General features: G+C 46.0%; 1 protein-coding gene across 3 annotated transcripts in view; it reads right to left on the bottom strand.

Annotated features, from left to right (window-relative positions):
* Positions 1–451: 451 nt before the first annotated feature.
* The window catches only part of MAN2A2 (mannosidase alpha class 2A member 2), a 280,528-nt gene continuing 267,334 nt past the window's right edge, over positions 452–13,645 (bottom strand). Inside the window, exons 36-40 of one of the 3 annotated variants that reach the window (XM_083184110.1) lie at positions 13,131–13,272; positions 12,773–12,906; positions 4,844–5,038; positions 4,120–4,230; positions 452–2,618 (exon numbers count right to left, since the gene is read on the bottom strand). In XM_083184110.1, the coding sequence (XP_083040236.1) occupies positions 2,460–2,618; positions 4,120–4,230; positions 4,844–5,038; positions 12,773–12,906; positions 13,131–13,272 (741 nt within the window). In that variant the 3' untranslated portion in view covers positions 452–2,459. The remainder of the gene's footprint in view (positions 2,619–4,119; positions 4,231–4,843; positions 5,039–12,772; positions 12,907–13,130; positions 13,273–13,645) is intronic. The other 2 variants (XM_083184112.1, XM_083184111.1) reach the window with 2 other exon arrangements.

Genomic DNA, 13,645 nt, shown 5'->3' with positions numbered 1-13,645 from the left:
GTAACAAACACTTGTTAGTTATCAGCCAACATGTAGGCTGCATCACTATGAATGCCTCTGTGGCCTAGCTGCAGGGAGGCTGTGACCTGTCCGATACCAGTAGCCGCTACTTCAGAAGGTAATCCTGTGAGGCTGTGACCTGTCCGATACCAGTAGCTGCTACTTCAGAAGGTTCACCAACCCAATAAATCTGGATGGCTCCTAATTTCCTGTATACCCTCGATCAGATGTCAAAAATATGATTACAGGACCCCAGAAAGTTACCATAGAATGGCCACCACACATGTGTGATCAGTAGACCGTACATACACGGCAGCATTGCTGAGGCACAAAACACAAGCAAAGTAACCGCTACTGCGACAACTTCATTTATTACACACAATTGTGACAAGCTCCTTTCACAGTCTGCTGCATGTGTTTTTTTTATATATTCATGTAAATGTTTATGCTTATACCTAATGTGAAGGCTTTGGAAATGGCAGGAAGGCAGAAATAGCAGCAAAAGGCTGTAGGAGACTGGACAGGCAGTAAATGACCATGTGACCATAAGATGATGGGGAGGCAAAGTGTGGCAAGGGAAAAAATGGGGTGATGATGCTGGCATAGGTTGACAGGGGGTGGCAGTGGGTGGAAGAGAGATGTAGAGGGTGGCAGTGGGAAAGTGATTGAGGCAATGGCTGCATGGATATGCAGGGAATGATATGGAGAGGCAGTGTGTGACAACGATGGCAGTGGAAGATGGTATAGGCAAAGGATTATAGGGGATGGCAGAGACTGACAGTGTTGTGCCAAAAGGTGATAGGGGGATGACAAAAGGTGACGGGATGCAGAGGATAACTAAGGAGAGGAAGAGGGTGTCAGCAGAGGCATACGTTTGGCAGTGGGATAGGATGACAGTGGGTAACATGGGATGGCAGAGAGTGATAGGGAGGTAGTGGGTATTGGAGGATTGCAAGGGGTGACCGGGGTTGGCAGAGGATAATCGGGATGAAAGAGGGAAGCAGTGGCTGGCAGAGGTTGACTAGGGAGGACAGTGGTGGTTTAATTACCGAGTTTTCCTCAGTTGCCCCCATCCACACACATCACATAAAGATTTGTACTCAGTGTTCCCCTCTTGCCCCTGCATGCTCCTCTGCTGCTTCTTCCTGGGACCCATGGGAAGCAGCACTGTGGTGCCTGTGGATGACCTCCCACCACGCTGTACTTACTAACAAAAAGTTCTCAGACTCCTGCTTGTTGAGAGTTGGCTCTTCTACCTATTCTAAAGTGTCCTACCACACCGAAGCCCCAGAACATGGGTACGCGGTTACTGCCAGCCGTGTGCCCCCTATGGATTTCTCCATGCTGATGACGGAGCCAGGAGTGTAGCCGGCTGGTGAAATCAGATGGAGCAGAGGCTGCTGGGTGGGATAAGAGAGGCAGAGCACTTTGGCAGAGGAAAAGCAAATTACTTCGATATCTGAGGAGGTCTAAAGTAACAGACAATTCAACTGATTTTTTAGACTCCTTGGATCCCTGACAGAAATCAGAGAAGTCTTCAGCCTGATGGTCAGCATCATGAAGTTGCAATCCCATGCTGAGATGGTCGGGACCCACATTGAGGTCAGGACTTACAGTTTAAGAACCGCTTCCCCAGATTGTAAATCATATGTCAAACACTTTCTGGTATGGTATCAGATCTGTATTTATGGCCACAGTAGCAGAAACAGAATATACAGTTCAATATATATATATATATATATATATATATATATATATATATATATATATATATATAGAACAGAAAAGTCTCTTCCCATAGTCTTTTGCTGCTGTGCTACAGTATAAAAAGACACATAAAGTATGGAAGAATACTTACGATGGATGAGACGACAATTTTGTCTGTATAGAGCTTGTTGTTTTGCTGATGATAATAAACTTGTATTGTATTTTTTATCCCAAGAAAACAGAAAATAACTACAGTATTCTAGGCTTAAATCTACTGTCTAGTAGGTAATTTCCCTCTGGCTTCACGGGAACATATCATTGTTGACCAGTCTGCAGCATTTAATGGCACTGGGGAAATTGCTTTGACATTTCTATCTGCGGAGAACCAGGCAAACTGTGGCAGGAATCAGGTGTAGAGGTGTGCTTAAAAAGTCAATAAATACAGTCTTAAAAAGCAATTTAAGTCTTAAATAACTCATTTGTTCTCTGAAGTACCATCTAGGTGTTTAACTTCTTGAGTGCTAAACGACCCTGAAAGGAATTGCTCCTTTTGCAATCACTAGTTTTATATAGAGGTTTTTTTTATTTTTGGTTTGTACCAAGTGCCATCATGGGCATTTCCAGTGCGGTCTGTCTTCCAAGTTACAGACCAAAGCACATTGCTCTTAAGCAGAGCGTAAAGTGGTAGAAGAGTCAATCAGCTCCAGTCCTTGGTTCCTTACAATGGGATCTTTGGTCCCAATTGACTGATGTTAGCTGAAGCGCAGACGATAAGTGGAAATTTCCATTGGGTCCATGCTGAGCACTGGATTGCTGCCGTTGGAAGGGGAGGCTAAGGAATACATCAAAGTCAAGGAGGTGGGTTCCATGAGTCCTACTTCTAACCCCAGGAACAGACCCACAAGGGACAACTAGAAAAGAAATATAGAAATGGTAAATGAGTGGGAGGTCCACAAGAACAAGCCTATAGAGAAGAGAAAATCTATATTTGTGAGAGCAGCCCAGGACTACACAACAGGAAACACTAGAGGTTGCTTACACATATACATACATTGTGATGTTTTGCTGTAAGGTTCAATCGGATATCATAGTTCAGTGGTAACTTTTCTTCTTTTTCACAATTTCATTGAAAATATATACCAATGTTCAGTAACATGTATAGTTATGGATTTAATGCATAAGACAATTTGATGAATCTAGTTTAAGAACCTGTTGAGCAGATTGCCAATGGCATTTTAGAACACCGCAGGTCTACTCTTGAGCTCCTCCACAACTAATAGGGTAAGTGCATGGCTTAGCTTGTGTGGGCTGCATATAATGACTTACATCTGTATTTTGGGAGAAAACTAAGAGCTGCAATTAAGGAGGTGCTCCATAAACTGGTGTAAACAAAGCAATCCGGCAAATGGATGTGCAGTGTGAGGTACGTTCCAAGCCAGAAAGTGGTAGCATTAGCGCAAAAAAAATTGCACTGCATGTTCCCAAATTATGCCCAAGGTATTTAGTAACAAGGTACAAAATGACAAATATAAGCTGTTATAGACCTTGTACAAATGATACAGGAAAGTAGGTCTCATGGTTGCTATCAGTAGATTACAGTTTGTTAGCAAATAAGCCCCATTGTTTCAGAGGCATCTTCATAGGACCATTTGTTTTGTTGTATTTCACTAAACATATTTCTCTTTCAGTACAAAATCCCCTGTGACAGCCAAATACAATGATGCTTTTTTTTTAGTTTCTTGCGTGCAATATTTTGAAGATTTTATGATTTGCACACAGTCCATAATCATTTATTCAGGAAAATGAGGATCTATTGTGTTTTGAGGAGATGACCCCTTCCACTCACCATACCCCCAAATATTAATGCAATTTTCAGAATAAAGTATACCCTTTAAGCAGGGGAGGGGTTCCTGCACATGATCTGTGTGCAAGTCATGAAATCTTTACATAATGTTTTGTCAGCTGCTTGTTGGGTGTGCAGAGGAATGCATCCTGAGTCTGGAACACTAGGCCCATACACACTGGGCGACTTTGAGCCGAAAGTCACTCAAAACAGCATGTTTGAGCGGCATTCAGCTCAAAGCCCCCCAGTGTGTATGCCCCAGCGATGCTGCGCGCTCCTGCTTCATTGCTGGGAAAGCCGTTCATCTGCTGGTAATACCAGCAGATGAGCGGCTTTGAGGACGGCTTTGCATAGCACTGCGCTATGCAAAGCCGTCCTCCACCCTTTGTTGGCTCCATGCAGGGGGAAAGTCGCCCAGTGTGTATGGACCTTAACACAGCATTGCTTGAGCCTTTGAGATGCTTCTGTTTCAGACATCAAAACACATTGTATATGGCAGTACGGTATATACTGATTCTACATAATAGAATGTTGATAATAACTGCAGGTTTCACAAATTGTTTTAATACCTTTCCTTGACTTGTAGTGCAGTTGAAGCCAAGATTCTTTGCTTCCAGTCCACAGTCAAACCCTTTTCTGTGTAAAATCAATGCAGTGTCTAGAGAGGGTATTCCATCATCCTAAACAGCAGCACAAGGACAGATAATATTATAAAAGCATTTCAATATGACCAGTGGTGTAAGTTCATCCCAGGCGCCCGGAGGCAAGATGAATGCTGGTTCCCCCCAATATATATATATATAAGTGGGGGGTTTGAGGGGGAACCAGCATTCCTCTTGCCTCCAGACACCCGGTGAGGATCCGGTGGCAGCAGGGGGAGAGTCGACGCCCGGCGGGACCTGGCGGTAGCAGGGGAAGGCCAGGCGCACTACATGTGGACACCAGGAAAGCATACGGCAGCAGGGGGGAGAGCCGACGCTAGGTGGGGACCCTGTGGTAGCAGTTGAGAGCTAGGCGCACTACATCTGGACACCCAGTGAGGATCCGGCGGCAGCAGGGGGGAGAGCTGACACCTGGCACGGCGGTAGCAAGGGAAGAGCCAGGCTCACTTGGCACTCTGTTCCGATGACAAAAGTAAGGATAGGTAATGGGGGACAATGGAGTCAGTGCCCCTCCAGGCCAGGAGCCCGGCGGCAAATGACTCCATTGCCTCCCGGAGTTCCACCACTGAATATGACTTTCTGTGCAGAACGTGAGGATTTTGTGATCACGTCTGGTGCATTGTCTACTCACCTCTGCCTGCAGAGTCCTCAGATTGAGTATGTGAAGGTCACATGGTAAGGTGGCTGAAAGAGGCAGGAAGGATCTTAGAGCAGGACCTCCACCTTTTTCATTAGTAACAGGCATTACTAACACCTCATGGTTCAAGTGCATGGACGTCATGTGACTGAGAAGAGATGGGAAGCTGACTGGGTGACTTCCTGCACTCTAATAAAAATAAAATAGAAAAGAATTGACAGTAAGAAGTTTCCCTATTATATGAGGTCATGTATGTCCTATCAGGCTCCATTTTGTTTAATGTATATGGTAGTATTAATCAAGATTAACAATATGGTAATATTAACTGTGCCAATGGCAAATTAAATGGTAATTATCTAGTATGATTCATATCGACAAATTTATTAATAGTCCAGTATACTGACAAATACAGTGAATTCATTAGTTATTTAAAAACGACTGCTTGCCATCCTGTCCTTGTCCTCTCAGTGATGGTACAGCGGCATATCATGATGGTTATTAGCATGTTGTTAAAGAAGTACTAAATCACTAAATATGTAGAGTACCATACATTGTGGCGGATTTGGAGTTGCATACAAATTGTCTGTAGATGCAGCCGCCATTGCATGCTCCAGATACAGATCTTCACCTGTATTCAGAGTTGGCCTTATCCTTATTGCAACTGCACTGCTGCCATCTATCTGCTTGTGAAGGTAGCACTCATCGCACATTGATCCCACGCCTATCCTCATTGCAGGAGACCAGTCACATGTAGGCATCCACAAACCAATGACATGGCCTCATTTTAATTAGCCTATGTGCGAATGCACCCAATTACACCCATACAGTTTCAATTGGAGAGGTGTACAATTTGGAATTTCTCGCACATCCTCACAATTATGTATTCACACTTGGACCTATGTACAGTGCAAAAAAGCAAAACTGTACCATTCAGTTGCTCATATATACAGCTGCTGGTAACAGCGTACATAGGGACAGCATAGAGCCAAGGTTAAGAATCACCACATTTTGGAGAAATGTCTTCACAGATCTGTAAGTTGGTGTCCAGTCACAAGATCATCGTAGTTACATGTGCACTCTCTTAAAAATCAGGATTGTGCAAGATTATCAATGTGAGGAAAGTAAAATAGATCAAGCATGATTTTAGAAAATAGATAATGGTTTATAATGTAGAAGCTTGCAATAATATAACTTTGGTCAGGGACATGTATGAATTACACAGGCTCTGAGCAGGGTTGCCTACTTTTAAAGTCTCCTCTCTGGGAGAAGCCCGGAGAGGGGACTGTCAGCAGCACTTTGAGGGGTTGGGCCTGATGTAGACATCATCAAGCCCCTCCCCACAGTACGGTCACAGAGGATGCGGCAGCAGTCATGGCAGAGATTATGGAGTACCTGATTAGTGAAGGTAAGCTTCTCCCAGGTGCAGAGGCGTAAGTGATGAACCCCCTCCTCCATAGAAAAAAATGCCCCCCCCCCACGACTTCGGCAGTGCTGCCCCCACCCCTCGTCTGCCCAATTAAAGTTACCCCCCCCCCCCCCTTCATGCCGCCGCATTCAGGTACCCGCAGATCTCCTCCTGGCTGTCTCCTCCTGCAGTGCTAATGAAAACTGACCCTCACAAAATGGTTGCCCCTAATAGCAGATCGTTTTTAAGGATATTGTTGGCAGGGCTCCTGGGATAGATCCAGATAACTATGCAGGTGCACCGTCACTTGCTGCAGCACAGGCTGAGTGGTACCTGGAAGGAGCCGTCCTGTCCCGTATTACAGGTGTCAGCAGGGCTCCTGGGATAGATCCAGATAACTATGGTGGTGCACCGTCACTTGCTGCAGCACAGGCTGAGTGGTACCTGGAAGGAGCCGTCCTGTCCTGTATTACAGGTATAAGCAGGGCTCCTGGGATACAGCCAGATAACTACAGTATGCGGGTACACCGTCACTTGCTGCAGCACAGGCTGAGTGGTACCTGGAAGGAGCCGTCCTGTCCTGTATTACAGGTATAAGCAGGGCTCCTGGGATACAGCCAGATAACTATGCGGGTGCACCATAGAGCTCCATTAGAAGAGCAGAGGTCACGTTTGGATCTGTGAACCACAGAGGTGCTTCTGTACATGCAGGGGCCCCTTCAGGGCTCGTAGCCCGAAGGCTGGTGCCTCCATTGCCAACTGTTGTGCGGTGAGGTCAGTGGCTCGTGAGGCACCCACAACCACCCCCCCTCCTGCAACGGGCTTTTGGAGCCGGCCCTGGTTCCCAAAAACACGGGGGGACAAAGTGAGTGGGGGTGCGCCGTATTTTGGGTCAGGGTCATACTCATGGATACAGTAATGTAACTAGTAAATTGGTGCCCCCCCCCCCCACGATTTCGGCAGCGCTGCCCCCCCTAGTCCGCCCAATTTAAGTTAACCCCCACTTCATGCCGCCGCATTCAGGTACCCGCAGATCTCCTCCTGGCTCTGTCTCCTCCTGCAGTGCTAATGAAAACTGCCCCTCACAAAATGGCTGCCCCTAATAGCAGACCATTTTTAAGGATATTACAGGCGTTAGCAGGGCTCCTGGGATAGAGCCAGATAACTATGCGGGTGCACCGTCACTTGCTGCAGCACAGGCTGAGTGGTACCTGGAAGGAGCCGTCCTGTCCCGTATTACAGCTGTTAGCAGGGCTCCTGGGATACAGCCAGATAACTATGCAGGTGCCCCGTCACTTGCTGCAGCACAGGCTGAGTGGTACCTGGAAGGAGCCGTCCTGTCCCGTATTACAGCTGTTAGCAGGGCTCCTGGGATACAGCCAGATAACTATGCAGGTGCCCCGTCACTTGCTGCAGCACAGGCTGAGTGGTACCTGGAAGGAGCCGTCCTGTCCTGTATTACAGGTGTTAGCAGGGCTCCTGGGATACAGCCAGATAACTATGCAGGTGCACCGTCACTTGCTGCAGCACAGGCTGAGTGGTACCTGGAAGGGATTCGGTATGAAATCCCGACAGGGTCAAAATCCCGACATATAGAATGTACACGTGAAACAGTCTACATGACTTTCGGTCGACAGGTGCGAGGTCGACATGGGTTTTTTCACTGTGTGAACCGCAGGCCCTCGCATCGCTCGCGATGCTTCGGGCACACTATTTTATTCTCCCACCACGCCGTAGTGGATGGTAGGGCATGAAATACCTCCTGTCAGCACATGTCGGTTCAAAAAACAGTGAAAAAACCCATGTCGACCTCGCACCTGTCAACCAAAAGTCATGTAGACGGTTTCACCTGTACATTCTATATGTCGGGATTTTGACCCTGTCGGGATTTTATATGTCGGGATTTTGACCCTGTCGGGATTTTAAATGTCGGGATTTTGTCCTTGTCGGTATTTTAACTGCATCCCCCTGGAAGGAGACGTCCTGTCCTGTATTACAGGTGATAGCAGGGCTCCTGGGATAGAGCCAGATAACTATGCAGGTGCGCCATCACTTGCTGCAGCACAGGCTGAGTGGTACCTGAAAGGAGCCGTCCTGTCCTGTATTACAGGTGATAGCAGGGCTCCTGGGATAGAGCCAGATAACTATGCAGGTGCGCCATCACTTGCTGCAGCACAGGCTGAGTGGTACCTGGAAGGAGCCGTCCTGTCCTGTATTACAGGTATAAGCAGGGCTCCTGGGATAGAGCCAGATAACTATGCGGGTGCACCATAGAGCTCCATTAGAAGAGCAGAGGTCACGTTTGGATCTTGGAACCACAGAGGTGCTTCTGTACATGCAGGGGCCCCTTCAGGGCTTGTAGCCCGAAGGCTGGTGCCTCCATTGCCAACTGTTGTGCGGTGAGGTCAGTGGCTGGTGAGGCACCCTTCCTGCAATGGGATTTTGGAGCCGGCCCTGGTTCCCAAAAACATGGGGGACAATGTGAGTGGGGGTGCGCCGTATTTTAGGGACCAGCACCGGGCTCTGAGCTGATCCTGGTTCCCAAAATACAGGCAACAAACTGAGTAGGGGTCCCCTGTATTTTAAGAACCAGCACCAGTCTCCACTAGCAGAGGGTGTAATGCCATGGGAGGGGACACACTTGACAGGGTCCCATAGGTAAAACATTACCCACCCTAACTAGTCAGCCCAGGCCAGGAGTTCTTGATGAGATGGGCCCCTATCCAGGGCACCTCAGCCCCAGGCCCCTAAACCCCCCCCCCCCCCCCGGGTGGTGGATGTGGGGTTAATAACTGGTTTAAGAAAGTAATATTGTCCTTTACAGTGGGACTACAGGTCCCAGCAAGCCTGCCCTAAATGCTGGTAATTGGGAGAACCACAGGTACCAGCATGTGGGGCATTAAAGGTCCGCTAATACATATAGTCAGCCTGCAAAAACATCCATTCGCAGTCTTGCATGGGGGGCCGAAATCATATGATGACCGACCAAATGATTTCTTAAGCGCTCGCAAATCTAAGTGACTCAGGTTTGCGGCACCCTGCTATGCGCACAGGGCGGGCAGCTGACATCCGGTGATGTCAGCTGCCCGTCCCCGGCACCAGCGCCATGGCAACATTTGCATGGAAACGCCCAGCGTTTGCATAGGAACGCCCATAAAACACTGGGCATTCCCATGGGCGTGACCCATGCCTGCCACCCCAAGCCCGCAATGCTCGGTGTGAACTGGTCGGCGATCATGCAACTCGCTGTGTCCGTTCCCAAAGAGAGCTTATCATTTAGTGATGTCACTACTACTTCTCAGTAAGCTGATGTCTCATTAACACAAAGCCCCCAGGCCGGTTGTCCCTTGCTATATTGATGATGGGAGCACTTCGGTTTTGGCCAAAGCTACACACACATTACTATGCTACAAAGCATCTACACAGCTGCCAAGTACACCGCAATTGCACACAGCTACAAAGCCAGACTAGGTTACTCCCTGTGGACATTTACCTCATCTCTGCTGGTCCTCATGATGGAAAATGCCAGTTTTCTAAACTCAGAAAGCAGTTTAGAAAGGAAGCTGGAAAGCTGGGCAGAGGGGTTATGGTAAACAGGGGAATAATGAAACGGAAGAGGCGATAAATGGTTGGACGTGGATGAGAAAAGGTCATATATAAAGTCAGTGATGATTCACAGATCAATAGGTAGCGGAGGTATTTGTATGGGCTGGGAGGAAGTGCGGCAGGAACACAGGGATACTGGAGGACTATATAGCAGAATGGCACAGCATGGGGGTAACTATATAGACAGGGCACTATGATGTTATATAGACAGCACAATATGATCTTATGGAAACACACATCTTAAAAAGAAACACACCAGAAAACAAGGAGTTACATGTGTATTTTAGTAATATGTATGAAAATGACCCTGAGAATAACATGCTATACAATTACTGTAGTCTAGCAGTACCCAGTCTGGCATCTCACAATGCATATAGCTTTTTCTGATCATACTTTCTTATATATATATATAGGAAATATACTGCATGAAAGAACCGTACCCACAGCTGCACCCACTATGATGTACTGTAACTCTATGAACCCCAGTCTGAAATGTCACAACAAGAGCCTAATCTACTCTAAACTTTCCTCAAAAAGATCTCCAATGGAGAGAGCTAAACTGCCAGCCAATCAGGTTAAGACCCTTTTTAAAACTTAGGGGTAAATTTACTAAGCCTTGGATAGAGAGAAATTGAATAGATATAAAGTACCAACCAAGAAGCTCCTAACTGCCATGTTATAGTCTTTGAGGCTAAATCAGTAGTCCATGCACATTAGTAAAAATCGCAGTCCAACCCAGAAAACTGCTGGCCTGTATATGGCTTTCAAGCTAGGCTGCACAGACAGGGGTCAGCAGGTGTTGTGCAGGCGATTTGCACGTCAGTGACAAAGACGATACATTTTGCATTTGCTTCGCGGGGTGGGATCTGGCTTCTGAGGCCGCCTTGCTTAGTTTAGTGCTGTGATTTGTATGTGTACGGTTGAGTATCCCTTATCCAAAATGCTCGAAACCAGAAGAATTTTGGATAAGGGATTATTATTTTATATTTCAGTTATATATCTTGAGGTATCTTGCATTTATGTTGTAAAAACACATCAAACACATGAAATACACACAAATATATTTTATTTGTGCATGAAACAAGGTTTCAAAACATGAAACAAAGTTTGTGTCCTATCTCTGTCACTAAATGTGAATGCCAAGCAATCATTTCCTTGCACATATTTCTTGCCAGTTACATATCACAACCTCAGTAGTGCTGTTACAGATGTCCCCAGTAGTGCCAGTTACATATCACGACCTCAGTAGTGCTGTTACAGATGTCCCAGTAGTGCCAGTTACATATCACGACCTCAGTAGTGCTGTTACAGATGTCCCCAGTAGTGCCAGTTACATATCACGACCTCAGTAGTGCTGTTACAGATGTCCCCAGTAGTGCCAGTTACATATCACGACCTCAGTAGTGCTGTTACAGATTTCCCCAATAGTGCCAGTTACATATCATGTCCTCAGTAGTGCTGTTACAGATGTCCCCAGTAGTGCCAGTTACATATCACGACATCAGTAGTGCTGTTACAGATGTCCCCAGTAGTGCCAGTTACATATCATGTCCTCAGTAATGCTGTTACAGATGTCCCCAGTAGTGCCAGTTACATATCACGACCTCAGTAGTGCTGTTACAGATGTCCCCAGTAGTGCCAGTTACATATCACGACCTCAGTAGTGCTGTTACAGATGTCCCCAGTAGTGCCAGTTACATATCACGACCTCAGTAGTGCTGTTACAGATGTCCCCAGTAGTGCCAGTTACATATCACGACCTCAGTAGTGCTGTTACGGATGTCCCCAGTAGTGCCAGTTACATATCACGACATCAGTAGTGCTGTTACGGATGTCCCCAGTAGTGCCAGTTACATATCACGACATCAGTAGTGCTGTTACAGATGTCCCCAGTAGTGCCAGTTACATATCACGACCTCAGTAGTGCTGTTACAGATGTCCCAGTAGTGCCAGTTACATATCACGACCTCAGTAGTGCTGTTACAGATGTCCCCAGTAGTGCCAGTTACATATCACGACATCAGTAGTGCTGTTACAGATTTCCCCAATAGTGCCAGTTACATATCATGTCCTCAGTAGTGCTGTTACAGATGTCCCCAGTAGTGCTTTTAGGAAGAATTTTTGTCACATTCTGGAATGAATGTTTTTTTGGATAATTTGGATAATGTATATTTGGATAAGGGATACTGAAGCTGTATTAAATTTGGCAGAATTACAATTCATGCTATATCAGGCCTTACGTTTGAAAGAATGACAGAAGCTGGTCGGTAGGTTCGTTATATCTAACCACTTTATCTCTCTCTTGGGCTTAGTAGATCTTCCAGAAAATCCCTCATTGCAGTGACTTCAGTAACAACCCTTAAACCAGCTAAATAGGGGTGTTACATTAACCCTTTGAAGTGCCAACTTTGCTGTGAGAGATGTGCAAAACCCTAAAAATGCCAACCTCGCTCACAGCGTCTGTTTTTTTAGGGGCGCAATATTTAACTGAACTTCAATCAATTGACTTCAGATCATATTAAGTGATTCATATTCGCTGATTCACGTGATTCTCTGATGGGAATGTTCACATATTCTCTTTGTAGTGCTGCGGAATATGTGTGCGCTATATAAGAAACTGTTATTACATAAATATTCATTGACTACGGCCCTGGCATTTTAGCAAATATTTTGCACATCTCTCCTATGGTCTGATTTATATCCTATAAGACATATATATGAAAAATACCATAATGCAAGCAATATCTGCCAAATACTGAACAACTGAATGCGGCTAGGCTGATGCTGTTGGTACAGTATAACTGATTTGAGAGTTTTCAGCGATTGTTCAACTACAACTCCGAGCAAGCTTTGCCAGCCAGCCTACACATGCCAGAAGAGTTTTACAGCTAGTCTGTAGACTTATGTTTTACCTTATTGCCAGAAGATCTCTTCTCCAATAGGAGGCGAAACCTGTTACAAGTGCGCTTGTTGTCTTTCAAACCTTGGCCAAGGCCACGGTTGTCATCCTGCATCAAGCGGCGGTCCAGAATGACCTCCAGTTGACCTATATACCAAATAGAGAACTATAAGGACCAGTGTTGATTCATAGCGCATCAGCATTTCTACATACTAAAGTCACATTTTATGTATTTGTGAAAGAAAACATTCTACCTTCACATCGCTGATTTCTGATCTAACTGCATTTGTTCAATGTTATAGTGTTAGACTTTCCTGCAAGGAGGATACAATGAGTGACTGATTAGCAGGGGATGCAGTCGCACCACTCACCACTCTTAAGGCTGGATGCACCCAGGGCCTGGGCTGTGTGTAATGTTAATCGACTTTGCTCGTCCTGGATATATGCCATCAGCGGCATCGGGTAGATGTTGGCTTGGAGTGGGAGTTTTTTGAAAAACTTTCTAGGCTGAATCTGCATTGGAACAAAGATAAGCGCATGAGGGGTGTTGCAGTAAATAGCAGTATAATATGTACTGATGGCCGGTTTGTGACCCCATTCACTGTGGGTATGCAGCTATTATCTCAAGTATAGGAACTTATAACCTGTGGTACCTTAGCTGTGCCACTTCCTCCTGCAGGGAGGGAACGTCTCATGTAGAAATATAGGAGAAACCGTATCTAGACTCATGATTGATTGACTCTAGGACGACAATTATTAGGTTGACCACTAAAGTTGACCACTAAAGCTCGACAGTGGGTAGGTCGACACCATGACCCTCTGTCAATGTGGACCTTGAGTATGTTGACCATTTAAAGGCGACAAACCCCCCACTGTCGACCATTAG

The sequence above is a fragment of the Crinia signifera genome, chromosome 4 (assembly GCF_055691185.1).
Source record: "Crinia signifera chromosome 4, ASM5569118v1, whole genome shotgun sequence".
Classification (NCBI taxonomy): Eukaryota; Metazoa; Chordata; class Amphibia; order Anura; family Myobatrachidae; genus Crinia; species Crinia signifera.
This window is presented reverse-complemented; position numbering and strand designations above follow the sequence as displayed.